Raw genomic sequence first — 27,923 nt, forward strand, 5'->3', positions numbered from 1 at the left:
CGCGCAGTGCTTACGTATCCCAGGGGCGCAGTTAGTTCGAAGCGTCCCCTGGGATCACGTGGGCCATGGCGAGCCAATGGTAGCAGGGAATCTGTATTCATAGATTTGACAGGAAGACCTGTCAAATCTATGAATACAATTCAACCCCAAAACATCATTAAAACTTCAAATAAATTTTTAAAACATCACATTTTTAAAATAACTATAAATTACATAAAATAACTATTTTAAACAATAGTTTACATTTTTGAAAAAATTAATTCGTTTCTAACAGGGCTAAAAATAAACTTACCTTTCTTTAAAGTATTTAAAAATAATAAACCTGTGGAAAAAATGTTTTAATTCAACTTAATTCACCACTTACCTTGTTAAAAGCAGGCCTTGCAACTGCTTTTTACAACCGTAGCTCCTGGAGACTTACCCTCCCGGAGAAACCTGCAAAAAAACATAAGTTCCATGCGCACGCGCTGCCTCTCCGGTGCACACTTTTGACCTGTGAACCCCTTCCTTTAAGGGAACGGAAGTTCTGGTTTCCCGCGCATGCACAGTGCATACACGAAACCGGCACTTTCGTTGGGCCTACGTGTGAGTACCCAGCGAGTACTCACCTGTGGGGACCTGAAGTTCTGGCCTATAGCAGGGCACTTAGAAAAGATCAAAGTAATCAGGCAGAGTCAACATGGTTTTGTGCAAGGGAAATCATGTTTAACCAATTTATTGGAGTTCTTTGAGGAAGTAACATGTGCTGTGGATAAAGGGGAACTGGTTGATGTACTGTACTTCGATTTCCAGAAGGCATTTGATAAGGTGCCACATCAAAGGTTATTGCGGAAAATAAAAGCTCATGGTGTAGGGGGTAACATATTGGCATGGATAGAAGATTGGCTAGCTAACAGGAAATAAAGAGTAGGCATAAATGGGTCATTTTCTGATTGGCAAGATGTAACGAGTGGTGTGCCACAGGGATAAGTGCTGCGGCCTCAACTTTTTACAATTTATATCAATGACTTGGATGAAGGGACCGAAGGTATGGTTGCTAAATTTGCTGATGACACAAAGATAGGTAGGAAAGTAAATTGTGAAGAGGACATAAGGAGGCTACAAAGGGATATAGATAGGTTAAGTGAGTGGGCAAAGATCTGGCAAATGGAGTATAATGTGGGAAAATGTGAAGTTGTCCATTTTGTCAGGAAGAATAAAAAAAGCATATTATCTAAATGGTGAGAGATTGCAGAGCTCTGAGATGCAGAGGGATCTGTGTGTCTTAGTGCATGAATCGCAAAAGGTTACTATACAGGTACAGCAAGTAATTAGGAAAGCTAATAGAATGTTATCATTTATTGCGAGGGGAATTGAATACAAAAGTAGGGAGGTTATGCTTCAGTTATACAGGGCATTGGTGAGACCACATCTGGAGTACTGTGTACAGTATTGGTCTCCTTATTTAAGGAAGGATGTAAATGCGTTGGAAGCAGTTCAGAGAAGGTTTACTAGAATAATACCTGGAATGGGCGGGTTGTCTTATGAGGAAAGGTTGGACAGGCTAGGCTTGTATCTGCTGGAGTTTACAAGAGTAAGAGGTGACTTGATTGAAACATAAGATCCTGAGGGGTCTTGACAAGGTGGATGTGGAGAGGATGTTTCCTCTTGTGGGAGAATTTAGAACTAGGGGTCACTGTTTAAAAATAACAGGTCGCCCATTTAAGACGAAGATGAGGAGAAATTTTTTCCCACAGAGTGTCTTGAGTCTTTGGAAATCTCTTCCTCAGAGGGCAGTGGAAGCAGACTCATTGAATATTTTTAAGGCAGAGGTAGATAGAATCTTGGTAAGCAAGGGGGTGAAAAGTTATCGGGGTAGGCGGGAATGTGGAGTAATTGGATCAGCCATGATCTTATTGAATGGCGGAGCAGGCTCGAGGGGCCGAGTGGCCTACTCCTGCTCCTGTTCGTATGTTCCAATGAAGCTCAATGGAAGCTTGAGGAATAGCACCTCATCTTTCGATTAGACAATTTACAACCTGAGTTCAACACTGAGTTCAACAATTTCAGATCATAACCATCGCTCCCATTTTTTCGTACAGTAGGTGTTGGCAATGATTCTGCTGTTGCCATTTACAGCTCCTCCAGACCTATCTTTTGTTTCTTTACTTGTCCCAGTACCACCCCTTTTGCCTTGCACCATCATCCATTTTGTCATTTAATCACTAGTGCCTTAAACCCTATTAAAGACCTTTCCTTTCGTTCTTTCCTCCCCTCCCCCATTTCCCTGCCACTGTACTTGCTTAAAACCTGTTACATCTCTCACCTTTTCCAGTTCTGACGAAAGGTCATTGACCTGAAACCTTAACTTTGTTTCTCTCTCCACAGATGCTTTCTGATCTGCTGAGTATTTCCAGCATTTTCTCTTTTTATTGCCTCCCATTAATATAGTGGGCAAAGGCATTTCATATGAATGCATAAAACTTTCTTGCACTAATATTGTAATTTCATATGGCACAATTTCATTCCATAAGACGGTTAGATTTTGTAGTACATCCGGTCTGCATGTATTTTCAATTTTACAACGTCAGTAGAAACTTGTCCTCATTAATAAAAATGTGACAACAGCAAAAATATGCATAATGTGGCAACATGCTGGAAATATTTGAACCCAAATTCCACTAGGACAATCACTTAAACAGATTGGGTTAGAGTTTCCACTTTGGGAGCAATTGGGAAATTGCACCTAAAATGCAGTTGAAATTGTGCTGGTTAGGTTAGGCTTTAAATTTCTGCTAAAATTAATTTGCATAATCATAAACCTAAAATTTTCCAAGAACTAGTGCAATCAGGCAGGTTAATCGAACTTAATTGTTTCTTTTTTTTCTTTCCATTAAAATGTATTCCTTGATTTATTTAAGAGTGGTAACCTGGTCCAGTTTTATTAATACAGCTGAAAATGAGTTTATCAGCAAAAATAAGTATTGTTAATAAAGGTGTCCTGTAAGTAACCTGATTTAAAAGCACTGGAAATGAATTTTAAAAAACTATACTGAATCATTTAATAGTTTCATTGGTGTACACTAGTTAGTTTCTAAGGGGGAAGAATTGGGTGTCGCCCCTTTTGGCTAACGTCGCTGGGGCACTAATTTCAGCGCCCCGAAAAAATTAGCGCCCCTCCGCCAGAAATTCAGTTGTAGTGCCCCAAGAAGGGGGTGGAGCGCTTCCAGTAGCGCTCCTCCCCCTTTTTTGGGCACTACAACTGAATATCGCAGCACTACGTGCAACAGCGCCACGCGCGTCAGCATGCAGCACCGCGTCATTGCAGGCCCCCTCTCCTGATTAAGGGGACGGACCTAGCGCTGCACGCACTGGGGCCCTGCTAGACCACCGGGGAGTGGGGTGCCGTGAAAACAGCCCAGAACTCAAGGAAAAAAGGGGAAGAGGGCAGGTGCTGGCAGTCGGCCCAAAAAAATGGGCGTCAGCACCTATTCCTTTCACTAGCGCCGCTGCCGCTGCGAAAACACCCCTTGACCCTGTCGGACATATTGTCCGGCAATAGGTCAGGGGCTGCACAGCGATGACATGATCGCCGGCGGCGCAGCGCCACGGGGCACTACTGGCTACCGCTGCCGCTAACCTACCGCTGAATTTCGCGGGCGGAGTTTGCGGTGCCGCGCCCGGGTGCTAAGGGGCGCAAACGAGAGGTGCAAATCAATCCAATTTTTCCCCCCTCAGTAAATTAAATAATTTTTGCTCTGAAAAAACATTTAAAACGTGCCTACTAGTAGCTGTGCACCTATGAAAATGAGCGCAATTTGAAGAGTCTTCCTGAACTAGCACAATCTGCGGAATCTTGCAATTTTGACCTGGGGGAGTGGCCAGTTATGTGGACAGGACCTGATTCGGGTGAATTGAATCTTCAACCAGTGTAAAATATCACGGGAAAAATGAACATAAGAGATTTTGGGCGTAACTCACGTTTAAAATTCCCAGATCATTTGTTGAGCTGATTCCACCCGGATTGCGCTGGTATAACTAACAGAAACCTGGTCCCCTAATCTAGTCATTTATCTCATTGTTGTTTGTGACAGCTTGCTCTGTGCAGTTTGACTGTTGCATTTCCTAACAGTTACTGCATTTCATCAAGTAATGGATTGACTGTGAAGTGTTTTGGGATGTCATGAAAGGCACTGTATAAAAGCAAGTTTTTCTCTTTCTTTCTTTACGCCAATGCGCTGCTCCATTGAGCTGCTTGGTACATATCTATATGTATTTTATTTGAAGTCAAATAAACATTTACACTCCTAATATAAGTAAATTCTTGCCAATGGTGTGATTTATGCAGGTTTATTTTCCAAATTCCAACTGAGCTGCTTACATAGAAAATAACAGTACAATCAATCCTGCTTTACCCAAGTCTAGTTATGTGTATTTTTTGGTATTTCCTACCTTACTGCATACAACTAAAACTGTTTTACTGCAAACGTCACAGCTGATACGAAGACCAAAAGAACTGACATTCAATACTGAAAAGATGAGCGCGATCTTGCCAGCCCTGGGGAGGCAGGTATGGAGGTGGGACTGCCAGGAAAATGGCAGAATCTGGGGGCAGGTGCCCATCCCACCCCCAACCCACCTCTGTGCCATCTTTCCAGGAGGCGGGTAACCGTCCCGCGCCGGGTCCCGTCTCGTTGGAGGCGGGAAGGGGATTACAGCCACTTAACTGCCTGTAAACAGGTAGTTAACAGGCAGATAAGAGGATTATCCCCATTTTACCCACACAAGTGCAGGCTTCCCGAAGGCTGTGAACCCCACCAGGGTCAGCGAGGCGAGCAGTGGGTCTGTGGGGGTCGGAGGGGTGCAAAAGTGCGCTGTGAAGGTAAGCGATGGGTGCAAGTGTGGAGAGGTAAGTATGTGAGGTAAGTGGAAAGTGATAGAAAATGTTTACTTACCTTTGTTTCTTCCTGCAGGCTTCAAACGTTGGGGATGCGGAAAGTCTCGCATTTCACCAGCAGAAATGACAGATGGCTGCTGCATTCACCAATGCAACAACCATCTAATTTCTGCTCACAAAAGAGGTTTGATGAGTCTTGAATACAAGAACTCATCAAACAATAGAATGTCAGTGTTTGACAGCTTTCCAGAGCTGTCAAACGATGACAATTCATCTGTGAACATTTTTTGAAAGATGAAATGTCATACGCTGACGTTCTCTGTAACCAGCTTTCCCTGTGTGGGCTTAACAAGGTCAATCAAGGGAAAATAGCGTGGGTTGGCCAGAAGTCGATGGAGGTGGGACATCGACCCGACAAGTGGGAATCCCACCTCTAAAAGCTCCCCATTGGCAAAATCCAGCCCGATGTGTTCATAGCAGAGTGTAACAGGCATTGCTAGTATTCACTCCTGCAAGCACTGCACCTAGCATTTGTGAGGCCAGAGCTATCTTGAGGCCCTGGCCTCATTCTCTATGAATGCTGCTCCTGCCGGGAGTGCTGAGTGCTCATGTTCAGTGTTCACACCATTAGGTGGGTACTAATCCTGCCCCTTTGTTTCTGGTCAAGAGCTGATGAAACTTATCCCAATTGTGGTTCTCAGATTTGAACATCAGATAGCTCTAGGACTTGAACCTGCAGTGTCTGGATTGTTAAGCAAGCATTGTTATAACTAAGAATTTCAGTTTTATTTGTAGTTCAAACTATAAAAAAGCAAGTGGAAACTGGACTGTGTTTTATTTGCCACAGTCATTTAAACATTCCAAGCAGTTAAAATAAGTGGAGTGAAATAAATATCAATATTTTGGTAAGTTCATTGCCTCTTTGAAAACTAACTGATATTAAAATTGCCAGTTGTTAAGCAGTGTGTTAAGTTTAAAGTTTACTGACATTTATGAACAGCTATATCAATGTGAATCCGGTTACAAAATGTACCTTTTTTTGCAGGTTACTTGGCGAGCTCCACTGATGATGAACGGTGAAATCCTTCATTATGAAATCCGAATGCCAGATCCGCACATCACAATTTCCAATACCTCAGTGTTGCAGTACACTGTGATGAATCTGATCCCTTTCACCAATTATTCAGTGACTGTTGTTGCTTGCACTGGCGGTGGAGGACACATCGGGGGCTGCACTGAAAGTTTGTCAACTGGAGTAATTACTCACCCCACAATTCCCCATGGTATTAGTCCCCTGGCTGTAACCCCCATTAGTGAGTCATTTATTACTGTTTCATGGCAGCCTCCCACCAGACCAAATGGACCTAATGTAAGGTATGATTTTTTTCCATCCATTAATGCGGATATTACATTGTTGAGCATCCTCCAATTCATATTTTTCAGAGAAAAGTGGACTGTTTGAATGGTTCTCTTTTTAAAAAAACACTGTCAATCATGTGAGATGATCAAGAGATCAGGAGACACAATGGGACTGATTTTAATTTGAGGTGCAGTGGGCGGCTGGCAGGCAGAGTGCACTCATCGCCTGCCCATTGTTCCTTTGTGAGGCCAGAGCTATCTTGAGGCCCTGGCCTCATTCTCTATGAATGCTGCTTTGCTGGGAGTGCTGAGTGCTCATGTTCAGTGCTCATACCATTAGGTGGGTACGAGTCCCGCCCCTTTGTTTCTGGTGAAGTTTCATGTGGGGCAGTGTCAGAACGAGAGAGAATGAACAAATTGGAACAATGATAACATGAATCTGAGCCACTAAGACTTCAGGATGATCTTGCTGCTATCCAGCTTTCTGTTTTTTGTGCTGGCACCAGTTAGATTTGTAAGCATGAGTACATTGTACCATATTTATACAAGCAAATTTATAAAAGAATGATTTCAGTATCTGTTAGATCCGTGTGTTAATGGAGACACGGAATGCAGGAGTTGATTTAACAAGTGTTTACTGAACAAAGTCTGGAGGTGAACTAACTACACAAGACGCTATACAGGCTTATATACCCGAGTGGTCACTACTGGTACTACAGTATACAGGGGCTTCAAAAACATAGTTCCTCTTAAAGGTACATACACTACAATTCCTCCCCTTTTAGATAAATAGTACATAACATTTTAAGTAATCATTAAATAACATTTTTACAAGAACAATAATATACACATTTGCTGAAGTTAATCAATTACAAATTCAGTCTCTCTGGAGGCTTCCTGACTCGGTCCGGATAACGCCTCGGTGGTGTAGTAGGTTCTTTTGGCAAGGTCGATTCGGCTTGAATGCCAGTGTCGGGTTCATCTGGTTCCAGTATCACCGGATCGGAGGAAGATACTATGGGTATCTCTGCTTCATCACTAGGTGTATAGAGTTGTGGTGTAGGTTGTCCGTTTTCGGATGACTCTATGATCTGGTCAGCATGGCGCCTTATTATGCTTTCTCCAATGTCCACGGTATACATCAGCGGTCCTAATCGTGTGCAAATAGTTCCAGACTGCCATTTCTCGGTACGGTAGTCCCGGGCCAAAACTGGTTGACCTATCTGGAAGGTTCTAGTTGGCCTTTCATTCATGCTTTGAAATTGCCGGTTCTCTACGTCCCTTCTGACGTTTGGCTTGACCAAATCCAGCCGGCATCTTAGGCTTCTATTGAAAAACATCATGGCGGGGGTTTGGTTTGTAACCACATGTGTTGCATTCCTGTACGCAAACAAGAAGTTATCTACCTTATGTTGCAGATTTATGTCTTCATCACCCATGGCCTTTATGGCCTTCTTGAAGGTCTGGACAAACCTTTCAGCCAATCCATTGGTGGCGGGATGGTATGGGGCGGACGTGTAGTGCTTAACCCCATTGTTTTTTAAGAACTTCCTGAATTCTTCTGATAATGGACCGCAATTTGTATCCGAACAGATCTGTTCAGGCAGCCCATTCCTGGCGAATATGGTCCTTAATACTGTGATGGTTTTTTCCGTGGTGGTGGAGGACATCTTTATTACCTCCGGCCACTTGGAGTATGCATCCACCGCGATTAAGAACATTGAGTCCATAAATGGACCAGCAAAGTCGATATGTACCCTTTGCCATGGAGATGAGGGCCACTCCCATGGATGTAGAGGGGCTTGTGGTGGGGTGTTTTGGACCTTCTGGCATCCTAGACAGCTCTTGGTCATTTCTTCGATGTCTCCATCGATATCTGGCCACCACACAAATGCTCTGGCTAAGTTCTTCATTTTCACTCCACCCAGATGCCCCTCGCGAAGCTCCTTTAGCACTTTATCCTGGAGTTTGGGTGGAATCACCACTCTGGATCCACACATCAAGGTTCCTCGGCACACTGACAGCTGTTCTCTTCTTTGCGAGAATGCTGGCAACAGTGGTTCGCCATGTGCTGGCCATCCCTTCACCGTTAAATCGTAGACTCGTGAGAGAGTCGGGTCATTTCGCGTTTCCTTTTCAATGGTAGAATTTGTCACCGGTAGACATTCCACTATGGTCGAGTGGAACATCTCCACTGGGTCCACTGTAGGCGCCTCTTCCACCGTTGGCAACAGTAGGCGTGATAACCCATCAGCATTCCCATGCTGTTTTGTTCCTTTGTATTCTATGTCATATTGGTGTGCCCCTCGGAAAAGGGACCACCTCTGTAGCCTTTGCGCTGTCATAATAGGAACGCCCTTTTTAGGGTTGAATATGGAGACGAGGGGTTGATGGTCAGTCAACAAGGTAAACTTTTGTCCGTGTAGGTAATGGTTGAATTTCTTCACCCCCCACACCAGGCTGAGTGCCTCCCTGTCGATCTGGGCATAGTTACGCTCAGCTGAGTTCAATGAGCGTGACGCAAAAGCTATCGGCCGCTCTGAGCAATCAGGGAATCTATGCGATAATACCGCTCCCACGCCGTAAGGGGATGCATCGCATGCCAGTCTGATTGGCAGTGATGGGTTGTAATGAACCAACACTTCCCTGGACGTGATCAAGCCTTTGCATTTATGGAAGGCACGTTTACAGTCTTCGCTCCATTTCCAAACTACTCCCATTTGTAGCAGTGCGCTAAGAGGGTGCAGAACCGTCGACAAGTTTGGTAAAAATTTATGATAGTAATTTACTAATCCCAGGAACGACCTTAATTGTGAGAAATTTTCGGGCGCTGGGGCCTTTACGACCGCTTCAGTTTTTTCAGGTGACTTATGCATCCCTTCTTCGTTAATGACATGGCCACAATATGATATTTGTTTCTGGAAAAATTCGCACTTGGGGCGATTTGCTTGTAGGCCCCGTTCTCTCAGCCTCATGAGCACCTGCTCCAAGTTGGCAAGGTGCTCGTTGTCGTTTTCTCCTGTTACAAGGATGTCGTCTAGGTAGCATTGAGTCCCCGGAATCCCTTGCAGGACTTGCTCCATAGCTCTTTGCCAGATAGCCGGAGCTGATGCCACTCCGAAAACCAGTTGATTGTACTGGTACAGGCCTTTGTGTGTGTTTATCGTGAGATACTTTTTAGAGGCCTCCTCAACCTCCATCTGTAGATATGCCTGTGCTAAGTCAATTTTGGTGAAACGTTTCCCTCCGGATAGTGAGGCGAAAATATCTTCTATCCTCGGAAGAGGATACTGTACCGTGTGAAGAACCGGGTTTACAGTCACCTTGAAGTCCCCACAGATGCGAACTTTTCTCTGTTCTTCAGATTTATCATTATTCAACGTTTTCTTCATGACCGGGACGATGGGTGTTGCCCACTCGCTCCAATCTACCTTGGATAACACGCCTGCTTTTTCCAAATTCTCCAGCTCTGCCTCGACGGCTGGACGAATTGCGTATCGCACCGGCCTTGCCTTAAAAAACTTGGGAATTGCCGCATCTTCCACTTTTTTTGAGGCGGTGGCGCCTTTCAGGGTTCCTAGTTCCTGTTGAAACACTTCTTTCGCATTAGCCAAGATTTCTTTTAATCGTCCAGGTATGACGTCATCACCGTTTTTTTTCTTACTGGTCACCGTCAGTGCCTGAATGGAGTGCCAGTCTAAACGTATCTTTCTGATCCATTCACGTCCCAACAACGGTGGACCACCATCTTGCAGAACGTATAAATACAACTTCTGTATTTCCTTGCCGTGGTATACAACAGGCACCCTTATTTTCCCTCTGGGGTATACTTTCTGCCCCGTATATGTCTTCAAGATAATGGATGTGTCTTTCAAAGGTATATGTGGAAATAACCGCTCGTAATCCCATCGACTCATGATGGTCAGAGCTGATCCTGTATCTAGCTCCATTTTGACTGGGGACCCCGCTATCATAAGGGTAACCCAAATGGTCTGGTAATCTTCTTTGGCAATTACATTATGTAATTTGAGACAGCTTAGTCTCTTGTTTCCGGAGTCGCTATCGCTCTTCTGGTCTTCAGAGCTACTGTCCGTCATCATTTGTACCTTTCTGTACTTTTCCTTATTGACCTTTTTACTGTCAGCGGATTTCTTTCCAGATCTGCATACACGTGCAATGTGTCCCATCTTTCCGCATTGCCTGCATGCTTTGTCCTTGAACCAGCAGTCGTTCTGGTCATGGGTGGATCTGCCGCAGCGATAACATCTCTCGAAACCCCGTGTCATTTCATGGGTGCCGAAGTCCTGTGGCTTTTGCTGTATCTCTGCAGCTCCTCTTGCTGCTGCTTCGTATGATACAGCCACACTGAAAGCCTTGTCCAGTGTCAAATCTTTCTCAGAAAGTAGTCTTTTCTGTGTTCCTTCGCTTAGGAGACCGCAGACGAATTTGTCTCGTAGAGAATCTGCCAGTCCTGCCCCGAATTGGCAGTGCTTTGACAGCTTTCGTAATTCGGTGAGGTAATCAGCGTTACTTTCATTCTTGTGCTGATTCCTCCTGAAGAATTTGAATTGTTCCGCTATCAGCAGCGGTGTTGGGTTTAAGTGCTCCTGTAAGGTATCAACAATCTCCTTAAAATTCTTGTCCATCGGTTTGGCTGGAGTGATCAAGTTTCGTAACAGCCCGTATGTCTTTGCGCCCATCAGATTTAGAAGTACCGATGCCTTTTTATCATCCGCTACTTCATTCGCCTTGCAATATACCTCCACTCTTTCCACATATGTGGTCCAATCTTCTATATCACTATCGAAAGCAGTAATATTGCCAGTCTTCGGCATCTTGAAAATCTAAAATGGCGCTTCCCGCGCTTTTCTTCCTCGCCGAGTTAAGTTGGCGCCTCCCGCGCTTTCCCGCCGCTGCCGCTGCTGCCAACGCTGTTCTCCGCGGTTCCCGTTGCGACCTGCAGCTTTTCGCGGTATTTCTATTTAAAAAAAAATTTTTAATATATCGCTTCAATAGTTTCTCCGTTACTTGGAGAACCATTCCCGTCATGGAGCAGACCCTCTGGGACTTTCCCCTCCCTCTGCTCGGTCCGAACGCCGACCTGCTTTGCAGCACCGGCCGCGCCCTGAGTGCTCCACCCTCTCTCTTTGTTTCTGCTTCCCGACTCACTGCCCGGCCCCGTTGCAGAGCCACCCGATAGAGCTCTAGCCCGCCGCAGCCCAGGAAGGATCAGTGCACTACCTGCCACCAGCCCATTTAGCTGGTGAAACCACAGTTTTTTTTTTTTTTTTTTCTTGCTTCTGGCTTCGACCTTCGTCTGAGGAATCGATCTCCTTGAGGTGCTGCCGAATTGCAGGTAAGTTTGTTTCTAACTCGTCGCCACTGTTAGATCCATGTGTTAATGGAGACATGGAATGCAGGAGTTGATTTAACAAGTGTTTACTGAACAAAGTCTGGAGGTGAACTAACTACACAAGACGCTATACAGGCTTATATACCCGAGTGGTCACTACTGGTACTACAGTATACAGGGGCTTCAAAAACATAGTTCCTCTTAAAGGTACATACACTACAGTATCGGCTACATTTTGGCACAAACTTGGCAGCATAAGCATAAACCCTACAAACTGCCGACTTGAACTTCCTACTGGCAAAACATCCAGTCCCTAGGAAGTAGGTTTTATGATAGCATAATTTTGGGGGCTCTACAGTACAGACCTGGCCATAAAGAAAATTGGATTCAGTATCAGACAGACAATTTTTTTTGAATATACACCAGCGATGCCAACACAGAGTCATGATTGTGTCTACCATCAAATTCATTTGGATATGCTTTGCACTATCCATAAATGCTCCAAATATGCAATGGCAAGAGCTTTGTTGCAAGCTAAAGTGTAAATTCAGGCACAACCAATTTCAACATCAGGTTTACAATGGAGTTAGGATGTGAACCTCAGATTCATCTCCAGTATAAGCAATGTACAAGACAGCTTCCTGGTCCTTGTCTACTAAGCCAGGATTGTCAGTCTAATATCAATGGGCTCACTCTGTTAAGCAGTCAGTTAAGTGCTCTGGCAAGTTCATTAAACAAACATGACTGAGGGTTGAATAAAAGCTCTGTGGGATTCAAAACCTTTGACTGCAACAGTAGAAGGTAAGGCTTTTACCTTGGTATCTTCAAGCTGTGCCATAAGAATGCTCATTACTGCTTTATGTAGCTCACATTTGCATTTTGGAAATTATATTTCCATGCAATGACAATAACAAATAATATGAAGCATAACATTGTGATCATATTTAAAAACTTGCATATTTTATTAGTACTGTACTAATATATAAAAAATAAATATATAGTTTAAAATGTGTTTTACTCAAAACACAAATGTTGTAAAGAAAACTAAAGGAAAATCTGTTAAACAATAATTTTAGTAGCAGTAAATATCAATGATAGTGTTATGAACATAGGATTTGATAATTATATTGTACAACCTGTGTTTTTTCAGATACGAGTTGCTAAGGCACAAATCCGAACAACCACTTGCATCAAATCCCCCTGAAGATTTAAATCTTTGGCTGAATATTTACTCAGGGACACAAATGTACTATGAAGATAAAGGTCTTAACAGGTTAGATTAAACTACATTAGCTTCAAACAAATTATGATTTGATTAACAAATAATTTATTATGTGCTGCTTCCTGCTTTTCAGCATTTGTAATATTTTGAACAATTACTTGTATAAAATGTGTTTGGATTAAAATGAAACTGATAGACAGATGTGTTTGTTGTTCTTGGAAGCTATCCTCACCTTGTCATGATTTTGTTTTCCAGCTATATTCTGTTATGAAACAATTTCTTTGTGATTAAGCCACATTGGTTGTATTTCGAAACTAACAAACATCAAATCTATGCAACATGCCTTTTTTGTTCCACATCATCACATTAAAATATAATTTAAATGCAACAAACTCATGTTTTATGGATCTGTTAACAAGATATGGGATGGAAACTTGCAATGCTAGGCAACAGCCATTGAATGCAACTTATTTCAAATTAATTTATGTTACAAGAAGGCTCGAAAATGTAAAGTCATTTTTCCCCCCTTCAATAGCTTTAAATCAAACTAATGTACAATATTTCTTAAACAATAGTAGTATGGATAGTTAAAAAGGGAAGATATCCTGAAAAGCTGAGATCTGACAATTCCAAATAGCCCTTTAGAAAATGAGCATATGGAAATACTTTTTATTGAATTATTATTGCTGTTGCCAGGGCACTACTAGGAGAATGCTGCTGACTATGTTCAACAGAAGATGAGCTGGAATGTCATCAATCATTGTGCAGTGGGCAGGAATGTGTGTTATATGTTTCTAATAATTATTGAAATCCAGCTCTGAGTTCAGATAACCAAACTTTCCCTGTTGCTCCAATTAAAGTTATTCTTAGAACTGAAGCCTATTGTCCACATTGTTAATGAGGTGTATCATTGTAAACTGCTTTTCATTATTTGTGTAAGCATCTGCAATATTTTCAATTTACAAGTTGATGATTATTAAAGTATAGAACTGCAGACGTTAATCATCTAATAAAATGTACAATAGTACAAGGACTATATTTTCAATGCAGTCATACATATATTATGAAGCCTAGGGGAAAAATTGGGTTGATTAGCGCCCGAGCGCAGCGCCGCTACCGCCTCCCGCAAAATTCAGCGGGAAGTTAGCGGCGGCAGTAGCCAGTTGCGCCACCGGCGATGATGCCATCGCCGTGCACAGCGCCCTGCTTGCACCCCAGCCGCAAACTTCAATTGTGCCCCCTGACCTATCGTCGGACGATATGTCCGACAGGGTCAGGGGGGCTGTTGTATCTATGCTTTAATGCATTCAATCAAGCATGTAGATACGTCGAATTAAATCAGAGTCAAGCAGACAGGCTTCTAACTGTGATCTTTACTTTATTGGTAAAATGGCTGACTGCAGCTTTCCCGGGTAATTCCCATAATGCAATGCACATTACATTACCGTATTTACTGGTGTCAAACTCGCACATTACATTACCGTATTGATTGGTGTCAAACTCGCAATCAATACACGACATCCCCCTTTTCCTTGGAAACAAACTTGCAGTTTACAAACAGTTGCTTACAATAACACTGCATAACTTATTTGATTTATAAACTTTTTACAAACTTGTGTCTTACCACACAACTAAATAATTCCCAGGTTTAAACATTTAACATCACCCATGCAGTTCTCGCACAGTTTATGTTGTGACATAATCAGACAGTCTTTGGGGTTTTCTTTTAACCCTTTGAGGTCTGGCTGTATTGGGTATGTCTGACATGTTGGTGTCAGTGGGTATTGCCTGTGTCACAGTGGTATGTGTGTCAGGGTCTATTATACTGTCCTCAGTCCCTTGTGTTTCCTCCTGCTCATGGAGTGTCTCCTTTGGTCCATTGGTTCTGTATTTCTTCACAAACATAGTGTTTCTCGAGTAGCGTGCTCCTTCTGGAGATTCTACTACTACCTGACTCCCTGTTTTACTCAAAAATTTGTGGGGTGTGGCATTAAAAGGAGTGGTGAACTTGTCCACTTTGTCCTGCCGTACCAGCACCGTGTCGCCAACTTCTACCTCTGAGTATTGTGTTCTCCGCTGTTCATCTGTGTACAGTTTGGACTTGCCTTTTTGTTCTGTGTCCCGGTCACGTACTGTGATGAAATATTCCATTCACCACTGCCTGTGACTGAGATCGGTTTCAGTGTCATTTCCCTTCCCCCAGACCTCATTGTATTGTGTACTGGAATGTGCTGTATTGTATACTGGAATGTGCTGGAATGTGCTGTGTGTAGGGCTCCACCCATACCTGGCCCCGTTTGCAAGCTAGCTTCAGTCTGGCCTCAGTCTCCAGAAGGAAGACATCTCTCTCTCTTACGTGTTACTTTCTAAGTTAATAAAAGCCTTGTTTTTGTTCTGCTAACTTCGAGTCTCGGAATTATTGAGGCACATCAATTTTATTAACTTATTTTTCAACACTATGGATCAACTCCTGAAACCCGAACGTTTGGATTTGGATCAACATGCTCCGGACGCATCAGCACGCTTCAGACACTGGTTTGAGTGTATGGAATTCTTCCTGGACAATTCCGCAGCCGTCAAAGACGCTGCGGACGCTGCGAGGATGAGACTCGGAATTCTGCGGAATTGGGTAAGCCACCGGGTTTACCCCCCCATCCAAGACGCCGAGACGTACCTGGCCGCCTGCGACATCTTAAAGGCGCATTACCAGCAGCCTACGAATGAGGTGTATGCTAGGCACCTGCTCGCTACCCGCGCACAGCGACCTGGGGAATCGGTGGAGGAGTTCCTAAGCACCCTGAAAATGCTTGGCAAAGACTGCAAGTGCCGAGATGTAAAAGCCGCAGTGTACACTGACGAGCTTGTTCGCGATGCCTTCATCACAGGCCTCAGCTCCACTTACATCCGGCAAAGACTGCTGGAAAAAACGGGGTTGGACCTGAAACAGGCTGCGGACACCGCGCGATCCCTGGATGTGGCCCAGAGAAACTCGGACGCCTACTCTTCAGCCCGCGCTGTCCACGCCGCCACGTGTGCACCGAGGGCGCCGCCATCTTGGAAGGCATCTTCCCCGCCCGACAGCCCGACACCAGCTGGGCCCCGCTCTCCCCCCAGAAGCCCTACAACAGCCGCGACGCGTCAGGGACCCAACTGCTACTTCTGCGGGCAGCAAAAGCACACCAGAAACCTGTGCCCGGCGAAAGGCACCACCTGCTTTAAGTGCGGTAAGAAGGGGCACTTCGGGAAGGTGTGCAGAGGGAACCCCGCCGGAAAACCAACCGCCGGAAAACCCGCCACCGCCGCGTGTGCGCCGTGGGAGTGGCCATCTTGCCCGACCTCATGGGGTCCGCCATCTTGTGAGCAGACAGCGTGGACGCCATCTTGTATCGATCAGGGCCCTACAGTGGCATCGGTCACAGTGGACCAGACCAGGCCGCACCCGCTATCCAGATCAATGGTGGACATCGAGGTAAACGGGTGCCGGGTTAAATGCTTAATTGACAGTGGAAGCACGGAGAGCTTTATCCACCCAGAACTGGCACAACAACTCTCCCTAAAGGTGGTCCCTACTCAGGGTACCATCTCTATGGCTGATAAAACCCAGACATCGACCATTCTGGGTTACTGCACGGTACAATTGTGCATTAACGGAACTGTATATGATAATTTTAAAGTATTAATCATGAAGAACCTATGTGCGAGCGTGATCTTGGGCCTGGATTTCCAGTGCAACCACCAAAGCATCACGCTCAAGTACGGTGGGTCCCAGCCGCCCCTCACAGTGTGCGGTCTGGCTACCCTGAAGGTAAAGCCGCCTTCGCTATTCGCGAACCTTACCCCTAACTGCCGGCCAATAGCGACCAAAAGCAGGAGGTACAGCTGGGAGGACAGGTGGTTTATCGCGACCGAGGTAGACAGGCTCCTGAAAGAGCGCATTATTGAACGCAGCAACAGCCCGTGGCGCGCCCAAGTGGTAGTGGTAAGGGGTAGCGAGAAGAAACGGATGGTGATCGACTATAGTCAAACGATCAACAGGTACACCCTACTAGACGCCTACCCGCTACCCCGCATATCAGAAATGGTGAACCAAATCGCCCAATACCGGGTGTTCTCCACCATCGACCTCAAGTCAGCGTACCACCAGCTCCCTATCAGACCAGAGGACCGCCCGTACACCGCCTTCGAGGCGAACGGACGCCTCTACCAATTCCTCAGAGTCCCCTTTGGGGTGACGAATGGGGTCTCGGTCTTCCAGAGGGAGATGGACCGCATGGTCGATGACCACCACTTGCAGGCAACCTTCCCCTACCTCGACAACGTCACCATCTGCGGTCACAACCAGCAGGATCACGACTCGAACCTCGAGAGGTTCCTGAAAACCGCACAAAAACTCAACCTCACCTACAACGAGGACAAGTGCGTTTACAACACCACGCGCCTCTGCATACTAGGCAGCGCGGTGGAGAATGGGGAAATCGGGCCAGGGCCAGACCCCGACCGATTGCGCCCCCTACGGGAGCTGCCGCTGCCCAACACTCCCAAAGCCCTGAAAAGGTGCCTGGGGTTATTTTCTTATTATTCCCAATGGGTCCCCAACTACTCCGACAAAGCCCGCCCCCTCTTGAAAGCATCCTCTTTCCCGCTCTCTGCTGAGGCCCACGCCGCCTTCAAAAGCATTAAGCAGGATATTGAGCGGGCCACGCTACAGGCAGTGGACGAGAACACTCCATTTCAAGTGGAAAGTGATGCGTCTGACTTCGCCTTGGCGGCCACCCTCAACCAGGCGGGGCGGCCCGTAGCTTTCTTCTCGAGGACCCTCCAAGGGCCCGAGATCAGACACTCCTCTGTGGAAAAGGAGGCCCAAGCCATCGTGGAGGCAGTGCGCCACTGGCGCCACTACCTAGCCGGCAAACGCTTCACCCTACTTACCGACCAGCGGTCGGTAGCATTTATGTTCAATAATAAACAGAGGGGGAAGATTAAAAATGATAAGATTCTTAGGTGGCGGATCGAGCTCTCCACCTTCGAGTACGACATCATTTACCGGCCAGGGGCCCTTAACGAATCCCCTGACGCCCTCTCATGAGGGATGTGTGCCAGCGCCACCGGGGATCGGCTACAGACCCTCCACAACGACCTCTGCCACCCAGGGGTCACGCGGCTGTTCCACTTCATAAAGTCCCGTAACTTACCCTACTCGATTGAGGAAGTTCGGTCCCTGACCAGGAACTGCCGCACTTGCGCTGAGTGCAAGCCTCGGTTCTACCGCCCAGATAGAGCCCACTTAATCAAAGCTACACGGCCCTTTGAGCGGCTCAGCTTAGATTTCAAGGGCCCCCTCCCGTCCGTCGACCGCAATGTTTACTTCCTGAACATTGTGGACGAATACTCCCGGTTCCCATTCGCCTTCCCCTGCCCAGACATGACCAGCGCCACGGTCATTAAATGCCTCAACAGCCTGTTCTGCCTGTTCGGTATGCCGAGCTACATCCATACGGATAGGGGGGCGTCCTTCATGAGTGAAGAGCTACACCAGTACATGCTGTCCAAGGGGATCGCCACGAGCCGTACCACCAGCTACAACCCCCGGGGTAACGGCCAAGTGGAGCGAGAGAACGGGACAGTATGGAAAGCAGTCACTCTAGCTCTAAGGACCAAGGGCCTCCCTATCTCCCGCTGGCAGGAAGTCCTCTCGGATGTGCTCCATTCGATACGGTCGCTATTGTGTACGGCCACTAATACCACGCCTCATGAACGAATGTTTGTCTTTCCCCGGAAATCCGCCTCAGGCGTATCCATGCCGTCATGGCTCTCCACCCCAGGTCCGGTACTCGTGCGAAGGCATGTGAGGGGCCACAAGACGGACCCTCTCGTGGAGCCAGTACACCTACTCCACGCCAACCCCCAATACGCATATGTCCGGCACGCCGACGGAAGGGAGGACACCGTGTCCATAAAAGACGTCGCCCCAGCCGGCATCGACAACAACCATGGCAATAGCGGCAACGACGACCACAGCAACTCTTACCCACCCACTACTCTTTCATCGCCCCCGGAAGAACACCGACCAATGGCACCCCCACCAACTACCCCTCCAACAACCCTGGCGGCACCCCCGGCAGAGACCCAGGAGGCTACCGGGGACACCCAGCCGACACCCGCGGCACCGCAACAGCCACGTCGGTCGCAGAGGACTATCAAACCCCCGAACAGACTAAATCTATAGAAGGGGTGAATGTGATGAAATATTCCATTCACCACTGCCTGTGACTGAGATCGGTTTCAGTGTCATTTTCCTTCCCCCAGACCTCATTGTATTGTGTACTGGAATGTGCTGTATTGTATACTGGAATGTGCTGGAATGCGCTGTGTGTAGGGCTCCGCCCATACCTGGCCCCGTTTGTAAGCTAGCTTCAGTCTGGCCTCAGTCTCCAGAAGGAAGACATCTCTCTCTCTTACGTGTTACTTTCTAAGTTAATAAAAGCCTTGTTTTTGTTCTGCTAACTTCGAGTCTCAGAATTATTGAGGCACATCACGTACTTCCATGTCTGCGCACGACTCTGTGATGTCTGGCAGCTTTCCTCTCATTTTCCGTTTAAAGAGCAGCTCTGCCGGGCTCTTTCCTGTCGTGGCATGTTCAATGCTCCTGTACACAGTCACATATTTTCTAAGTTCACGTTTCCAATCTAGTCCTTCTGACTGAGCAATTCTGATTCTCTTCATCAGCGATGCATTCTGGCGCTCGACTTCTCCGTTAGCCTGAGCCCATTTTGCTGTCGTTTTCAGGTGTTTGATCCTGTTGTTTTCACAGTATTCTTTGAATAATTCAGATCTGAATTGGGGACCATTATCAGATTTGCAGGTGATTGGCAAACCATGACGGCTGAAGATTGACTCTAAACTATCAATAACCTTCTCTGTTGTTGTGGAGGTCATGATGTCGTATTCATAGTAGCGACTATAATAATCAACTACCACAAGAATGGAGTGGTTGGATGGCAAGGGTCCCAGTAAGTCTATAGCTACATCCTGCCAGGGGCCCTCCGGTAATGGTGTTGGTCTCAACAGTTCAGGTGGGTCGGGTCTGGCTACTATCTGACAGCCATGGCACGCTTTACAGTGTTTTTCAGCTGCCTTGTCCATGCCAGGCCACCAAACCTTGGTTCTGAGATGTTGCTTTGTTCCAACTATTCCCAAGTGTCCTTCATGTGCTAACACCAGGGCTCGTGCGTGTAACACTGTGGGTAGCACGATGCGTGTTCCCCGAAGAACTAGGTACCCCACTATGCACAGCTCGTTTGCAATTGCTGCATAAGCTTTACAGTTCTCAAAATGTCCGTTTGTGATTGCCTTCCATACCTCAATCAGCTCTGGGTCGGTAGCAGAGGCTTCCTCCAACTCTCTAGTAGTGAGTGCTTTTGGTGTCGCATTCACAGCTACAAATCTCACGTATTCATCTGAGCCATGAGAATGTCTCTCCTGTTTTGCTGTCTCCCCCAGCAATCGTGACAGTGGGTCTGCAATGTTTTGCTTGCCTGGGATGTGTATCACCTTAAAATTGTACGGCTGTAATCTAAGTACCCATCTTTCTATACGGGCACAGGGTTTAGAGTGTGGGCCGTATATCACTTGTAATGGCTTATGGTCAGTTACCAAGTTAAATTTTCGGCCATACACATATGGATGCAGCCTCTCACAAGCCCATACAAGAGCTAAGGCCTCTCTCTCTGTTTGAGAGAATTTCCTCTCACAGTCTGTTAAACTACGACTTACATAGCATATTGGCACCTCTTGTCCCTGTTGGTCCTGAACTAGTACTGCGCCTAAACCTACAGGACTGGCATCTGCTATCAGCTTGGTTGGTGCGTCCTTATCAAAATATGCTAAAGTGCCGGCTCTGGCCAACTTTTCCTTGAGTGCACTGAATGACTGTCTCTGTTGTGATCCAAATTTAAATGGTGTGTCTTTTCTCGTCGGGCGTCGCAGTGGCTCTGATAGCGTTGCAAACTGCGGGATGAATCTGCTACTGTACCCAACGAGTCCCAAGAAACTCCTCACCTCTGTAGCATTCTCTGGTTCCCGAGCTTCTGCCACCGCTCGCACTCTCTCTGCTGTTGGTCCGATGCCCTTTTCAGACAACAGGATTCCCATGAAAATCAATCGGTCCATGTTGAATTGGCACTTCTCTGAGTTTAGTGTCAGTCCACTTTCCATTAGTCTGGTCATGACAGCGTGCAGGCGTCTGTCGTGCGTTTCCTGGTCGTGTGCATGCACGATAATGTCGTCTGAGATGTTTTCAACACCCTCTATTCCAGCTAAGGCATTAGCTATCTCGTGCTGATATTGCTCACTAGCTGAAGATACACCGAATATCAGCCTCTTGTACCTGTATATTCCGTTATGTACTGCAAACGTTGTGATTTCTCGTGACTCAGGGGTCAGTTCTAGCTGGTGATAACCCCATTTCAGGTCCAGCTTACTAAACACCGTCGAGCCGTTCATACCTTAGAGTATCTCATCAACGGTGGGGATTGGATATCGTTCCCTCACTATTGCCTGGTTTGCTCGTCTCATGTCTAGGCATAACCTTACATCCTTATCTGCTTTTGGTACAATAACCACAGGATTTACCCATGGGGTGGGACCAGTTACAGGTTTGATAATGTCCATGTCCCTCAATTGTTTTATTTTGGCCTCTACTGCCCCCCTTAAGTTGAATGGTTTACGCCTGAGTGGCTGGGCCACAGGCTTCACTTGTGGGTCGATATACAAACTGATCTGTTTTGTGTTCAGCCTTCCTACTCCCTGGAACACCTTTGGATACCGCTGTTCTAGTAGCTGTCTTACATCTACCACAGCTGAGACATCTGTGCCTATTTTTAAAACTCCCAGTTTCATGGCTGTCTCCCTTCCTAGCAACGGTTCTCCATGGCCTTTAACCACAATGAACTCCGCCTGCTCAGTTCTCTTACCTATTGTAATCCCACATGTGAATACACCTTTAACTGACAGTGGTCGGCTAGAAGCATAAGAGAATAACTTTCTCTCTGTCTTAGGGACATGTGACTGACACTTAATGGGCCAGAAATTAGGATCGGGGGCTTGCCGTGCGTGCAAGCCCCCGATGTGCACTCACCCGGCGCGCCGACATCTGAAGCCTGGGCCTGCTTGGAATTCCTGTCACTGGCCCGGTTCAGATGTCGGCGCGATGTGCTTGCCTGATCCAGCGGCGTAGTTAGTGCGATGTGCCAGCTGGGATCAGGTGAGCACTGTGCAGCCAATCAGGGGAGGGGAAACTTCATTCATGAGTTTGATAGTAAGAACTGTCAAACTCATGAAAAGTACGGGCGCCCAAAAGACTAGTTTAACTTTAAATAACATTTTTTAAAAATCCCAATAATTAAATAAACTATAAATGACTTTTAAAAACTATTTTAAACAATTAATCAAATTTTTGAAAAAAATAATTTTTTAAGAAATCGGGTCTAAAAATAAACTTACCTTACTGTAAAGTCCTTAAAAACAATAAAGCTGTGGAAAAAATGTTATAATTTTAAATAATAGACCACTTACCTTCAAGAATCAAGTCCTTACGCCTCCTTTTTATATGTCTAAAAAGTTCAGGCCCTTGCACACAGGCAAACCTGTCAAAAAGAAGGATGTTCAACGCGTGCGCGCAGAGTCCTGCGCGCACGCGTTGGACCTCTGAACCCCTTGGAGGAAATGTCGGTTTCCTGCGCATGCGCTGTGCATGCTGAAATCCGGCACTTCCAACGGGCCCACGCGTGAGTACCCTGTCCGTACTCACGCATTGGAACCGGAATTACTGGCCCAATGTGTTCGGACTTTAATCCTTCCCATGTGTTCTCATCTATCACATTATTAGTTGCACCTGAATCAATTAACATTCTCAGGTTTACTCCCCCCACACAAAAGGTAAGTCTCTCTGTCACGTTATTTCCAGTAACAGCCAATGCAAAGTCATTTTGTTCCTCTACATTGTTCACACTGTGTTTCTTTGTACCCTTTGTGCGGCATACTTTGGAGAAATGATCCTTTCCCTTGCACTTATGACACGTTTGTCCGCATGCTGGGCATTTCGGATCTCTGCCCATGTGGTCTGTGTGTCCACATCTGTAACATTTCCTTTCGTTCCTATCGCCATTTCCCTTTGGTTTCTCTGTCGAGCTTTTTGCATAATACCCTCTTTTCTGTGTAACATGACGAACAGTATCTGTCTCCACCTTCTCTGTACATGACATGGCTGACATCTGCTCCTCAACGTTTTCACATTGTGAGGCCAATTGTAATGTGCGGGCGAGCGTTATACCATGCCCTTCCTCTAGCAATTTCCTCCGCACATAGGCTGACGTGCACCTACTCAGGATAGCGTCTCTTATTTGATTATCCGCATCCCCCCCCAAAAGCACAGTCTTTAGCAGCCTGCCGCAAGCGAGTAGCAAATTGTTGCACAGTCTCACCTGCCTTCTGGGACAACTTATGAAAAGTCTGTCTAGCAAATGCTGCATTGACCTGGGGCACGAAGTAGTGATTCAAAGCACTAACCGCCGCCATGTAGTGTGCTGGCTCTCCTGTGTCCGGTAGAGTCGAAAAGATATCCTGGACATCTGGTCCTGCTAGGTGTAGAAGTAGAGCTCTTCTCCTCTGCTTCATGGCAGCTGTAGAAGTATCGTCGATAATGAGTCCTTTGCCGTCGGCATAAAGCTCAAAAGACGTTAACCACCTCGTCCATCTTGGACCCAACGTGGCTGGCTCGGCAATACATGCAAAATTTTGAATGCCGGTCTTCTCCATCCTAGCTAACTAAAACTTGGGCAACTACCTTTTTAAAAAGATTCTGTCTGTTATCCTCGTCGCCAATGTTGTATCTATGCTTTAATGCATTCAATCAAGCATGTAGATACGTCGAATTAAATCAGAGTCAAGCAGACAGGCTTCCAACTCTGATCTTTACTTTATTGGTAAAATGGCTGACTGCAGCTTTCCCGGGTAATTCCCATAATGCAATGCACATTACATTACCGTATTTACTGGTGTCAAACTCGCACATTACATTACCGTATTGACTGGTGTCAAACTCGCAATCAATACACGACAGGGGCGTTTTTGCTGCCGCGGCGATGGTGGTCAATGGGGCGGGTGTCGGGCGGCCATTTTGTTTTTGGCCGGCAGCCAGCACCTGCCCCTTCCACTTTTTTCCTTGGGGTGCCGGCCGCGATCGCTCAGCCCGGCACTCCTCTTGAGTGCCGGGCTGCTTTCACGGCACCCTGCTCCTCGTGGTCTAGCAGCGCCCCGGTGTGCGCATCGCTAGGCCCCTCCCCTTTAATCAGGGGAGGAGGCCTGCAATGACGTGACGCTACGTGCCGATGCGCGTGCCGCTATTGCACGCAGCGCCGCGATATTCAGTTGTAGCACCCCAAGCAGGAGGTGGAGCTCTGCCAGTCGCACTGCACCTCCTGCTTGGGGCGCTACAACTGAATTTCAGGCGGAGGGGCGCTAATCTCGGCGACATTAGCGCCCCTAAAGGGGCGAAACCAAGTTTTTCCCCCCTAAATTCTAATTCTAATTTAGACTATGATTGTACTTAATGGTACTCACCGTTATTTATGCATAAATAGTATAGCAACTTCAAGTGAGGAGCAGATGTGCTGTTAAATGCAAATATCCAAAAGTTACTGTCCAAGATGCTTCACTCCACCTTTAGCTTTGCAAAAACTGCATTTCACTATCTGCCTCACCATTGACATGCATTGAATGCTGTGAAATTGCTGTATTTACGCATTGGTATGAATTAAACCCACCGCAGGTATTTACAGCTAGTAATTACCTGTGTAAGTACCCTTTTAACCATGTGATAAGTGTTAATGACCTCCAATCAACCTCTTTGGCACCAAAAAATAACTTTTCTAAATGTGGAGTCTCATTCTAACAGGTTGTGAATTGTTTTAAGAGATTTTAAAAATGTCAAATTAAAATTTTTAAATTTGCTTTCTTACTTTTCCTTTCTGTTTCTATTCTCTCTCCCTCTTAATCCAGTCTTTCTTTCCCTGTTTATTTCTCTTCTGTACCTGATTTGACATTGAATTCACCTCCTTTAATTCACCCTCATTTTCAGTCTTTCCGCTGCTTATTTCCCAATCCTTAAATCTTATTGGTTAAGGAGATTGGTTAGTTGCCCTGTACACTGTGGGGGTGAGAGGATCTCGAGTGGGGGAGAGACGATCTTGAGGGGGGGAGAGAGGAGCTCGCTGGGGAGAAAGAGGAGCTCGAGGGGGGGAGAGTTGAGCTCGCTGGGGGGAAAGAGGAGCTCGCGGGAGGAGAGAGGAGCTCGCGGGGGGGAGAGGGGAGCTCGAGGGGGGTGTGGAGAGAGGAGCTGGGGGGGAGAGAGGAGCTTGCTGGAGAGAGAGAGAAGCTGGGGGGAGAGAGAGAGGCTGGGGGAAGAGAGAGAAGCTGGGGGGGAGAGAGGCTGGGGGAGAGAGGAGAGAAGCTGGGGGGGAGAGAGAAGCTGGGGAAGAGAGAGGAGCTGGGGGAAGAGAGAGGAGCTGGGGGGGAGAGAGGAGCTGGGGGGGAGAGAGAAGCTGGGGGGGAGAGAGAAGCTGGGGGGGGGAGAGAGGAGCTGGGGGGGAGAGAGGAGCTGGGGGAGAGAGGAGAGAAGCTGGGGGGGAGAGAGGCTGGGGGAGAGAGGAGAGAAGCTGGGGGGGAGAGAGAAGCTGGGGGGGGAGGGAGGAGCTGGAGGGGAGAGAGGAGCTGGGGGAAGAGAGAGGAGCTGGGGGGGAGAGAGGAGCTGGGGGGAGAGAGAAGCTGGGGGAAGAGAGGAGAGAAGCTGGGGGAGAGAGGAGAGAAGCTGGGGGAAGAGAGGAGAGAAGCTGGGGGGGAGGGGGAGAGAAGCTGGGGGGGAGGGGGAGAGAAGCTGGGGGGGAGGGGCAGAGGAGCTGGGGGGAGAGAGGAGCTGGGGGGGAGAGAAGCTGGGGGGGAGGGGGAGAGGAGCTGGGGGGAGAGAGAGGAGCTGGGGGAGAGAGAGCAGCTCGGGGGGAGAGGAGCGGGGGGGAGAGAGGAGCTGGGGGGGAGAGGAGCTGGGGGGGAGAGGAGCTGGGGGGGAGAGAGGAGCTGGGGGTGAGAGAGGAGCTCGGGGGGAGAGGAGCGGGGGGGAGAGAGGAGCTGGGGGGAGAGAGAGGAGCTGGGGAGCTGGGGAAGAGAGAGGAGCTGGGGAGCTGGGGAAGAGAGAGGAGCTGGGGGGGAGAGGAGCTGGGGGGGAGAGAGGAGCTGGGGGGGAGAGAGGAGCGGGGGGGAGAGAGGAGCTGGGGAAGAGAGAGGAGCTGGGGGGGAGAGGAGCTGGGGGGAGAGAGGAGCTGGGGGGAGAGAGAGGAGCTGGGGGGGAGAGGAGCTGGGGGGAGAGAGGAGCTGGGGGGAGCTGGGGGGGAGAGAGGAGCTGGGGGGGAAGAGAGGAGCTCACTGGGGGGGAAGAGAGGAGCTCACTGGGGGGAGAGAGGAGCTCACTGGGGGGGAGAGAGGAGCTCGAGGAGGGAGAGAGGAGCTCGAGGGGGGGAGAGAGGAGCTCGAGGGGGGGAGAGGAGCTCGCGGGAGGAAAAGGAGCTCGCGGGGGGGTCGAGAAGAGCTCGCGGGAGGAAGAGGAGCTTGCGGGGGGGTCGAGAGGAGCTCGCGGGGGGACAGGAGATCGCGGGGGGTTGAGAGGAGCTCGCGGGAGGAAGAGGAGCTTGCGGGGGGGTCGAGAGGAGCTCGCGGGGGGAGAGGAGCTCGCGGGAGGAAGAGGAGCTCGAGGGAGAGAGAGAGGAGCTCGCGGGGGGGTCGAGAGGAGCTCGCGGGGGGGTCGAGAGGAGCTCGCGGCGGGGAGAGGAGCTCGCGGGGGGGAGAGGAGCTCGAGGGGGGGCGAGAGGAGCTCACGGGGGAGAGAGGAGCTCGTGGGGTGGAGAGGAGCTTGTGGTGGGGGGGCGAAAGGAGCTCGGGGAGAGGGGAGAGAGGAGCGTGGAGAGGGGAGAGGAGCGTGGAGAGGGGAGAGAGGAGCGCGGAGAGGGGAGAGAGGAGCAGGGAGAGAGGAGCGCGAAGAGGGGGGAGAGAGGAGCAGGAAGAGAGGAGCGCGGAGAGGGGAGAGAGGAGCACGGAGAGAGAAGGGAGGAGCGCGGAGAGGGGAGAGAGGAGCTCACCGGGGGCAGGGGGTGGTAGAGTGGGAGGGAGGAGCTTGGAGCTTCAGGGGGGGACAGGAGCTTGGTGAGGGGAGAGAGGTGCTTGGAGAGGGGAAAGAGTAGCTTGTATCAGAGGGTGGGTGCAGAAGGTCAGGAACTCGGGGTTGGGGAGGAGATCGTCAGGAACTTGTTGTGGTGGGAGCACGGTGAGAACAATGGGGAGGGGGGAAGAACATGATCCAGGTCTATAGGTGGGGGGCGGGAAAATGAGAGCAAGAACGTGATCTAGATGGGAAGATGGATCACGTTCTTCTGCCCCACCCCCTTTACACCTGCACCATGTTCTCCCTCTCTTCTCCCCGACTGCAGTGGTTCAAGAAGGCAGCTCACTACCACCCTCTCAAGGGCAACCAGTAATGGGCAATAAATAAATGTATTTTTAAAAATGCAAGCGTGATTTGTGTTGGTCCTACCAACATGCATAACATTACGTTATGTGTTATTTGCTGGACTCGACTATTCCAATATTCTCCTGGCCAGCTTCCCATCTTCAACCCTCAATGAACTTGAGCTCATCCAAAACTCTGCTGCACATATCCGAACCCGCAGCAAGTCCCATTCACCCATCACACCTGTGCTCTGTAGTGTATGTGCCTTTAAGAGCCCCCTGTGTACTGTAATGCCGGTAATGGCCACTCGGGCTATATAAGCCTGTATATTGTGTTGTATCAGTTAGTTCCCCTCCAGACTTTGTTCAGTAAACACCTGTGAAACCAACTCCTGTCTTCAGTGTCTCTATTAACACACGGACACCCCCTGTCTTCAGTGTCTCTATTAACACACGGACACAACAGTGGCGACGAATTTGAAACGGACTTACCTGCAATTCGGCAGCACCTCAAGGACATCGATTCCTCTGACGTCCAAAGTCGAAGCAAGGAAAAGAAAAAG

General features: G+C 47.8%; 1 protein-coding gene across 7 annotated transcripts in view; it reads left to right on the forward strand.

The window, feature by feature from the left end:
• The window catches only part of ush2a (Usher syndrome 2A (autosomal recessive, mild)), a 1,396,947-nt gene that overhangs the window by 960,510 nt on the left and 408,514 nt on the right, over positions 1–27,923 (forward strand). For all 7 annotated transcript variants that reach the window (XM_085981146.1, XM_085981156.1, XM_085981149.1 and 4 more), the window contains 2 exons: positions 5,922–6,250; positions 12,739–12,861. In XM_085981146.1, the coding sequence (XP_085837272.1) occupies positions 5,922–6,250; positions 12,739–12,861 (452 nt within the window). The remainder of the gene's footprint in view (positions 1–5,921; positions 6,251–12,738; positions 12,862–27,923) is intronic.

This window comes from Somniosus microcephalus, chromosome 3 (genome assembly GCF_052327205.1).
Source record: "Somniosus microcephalus isolate GS21.2 chromosome 3, FLI_Smic_1.0, whole genome shotgun sequence".
Lineage (NCBI taxonomy): Eukaryota > Metazoa > Chordata > Chondrichthyes > Squaliformes > Somniosidae > Somniosus > Somniosus microcephalus.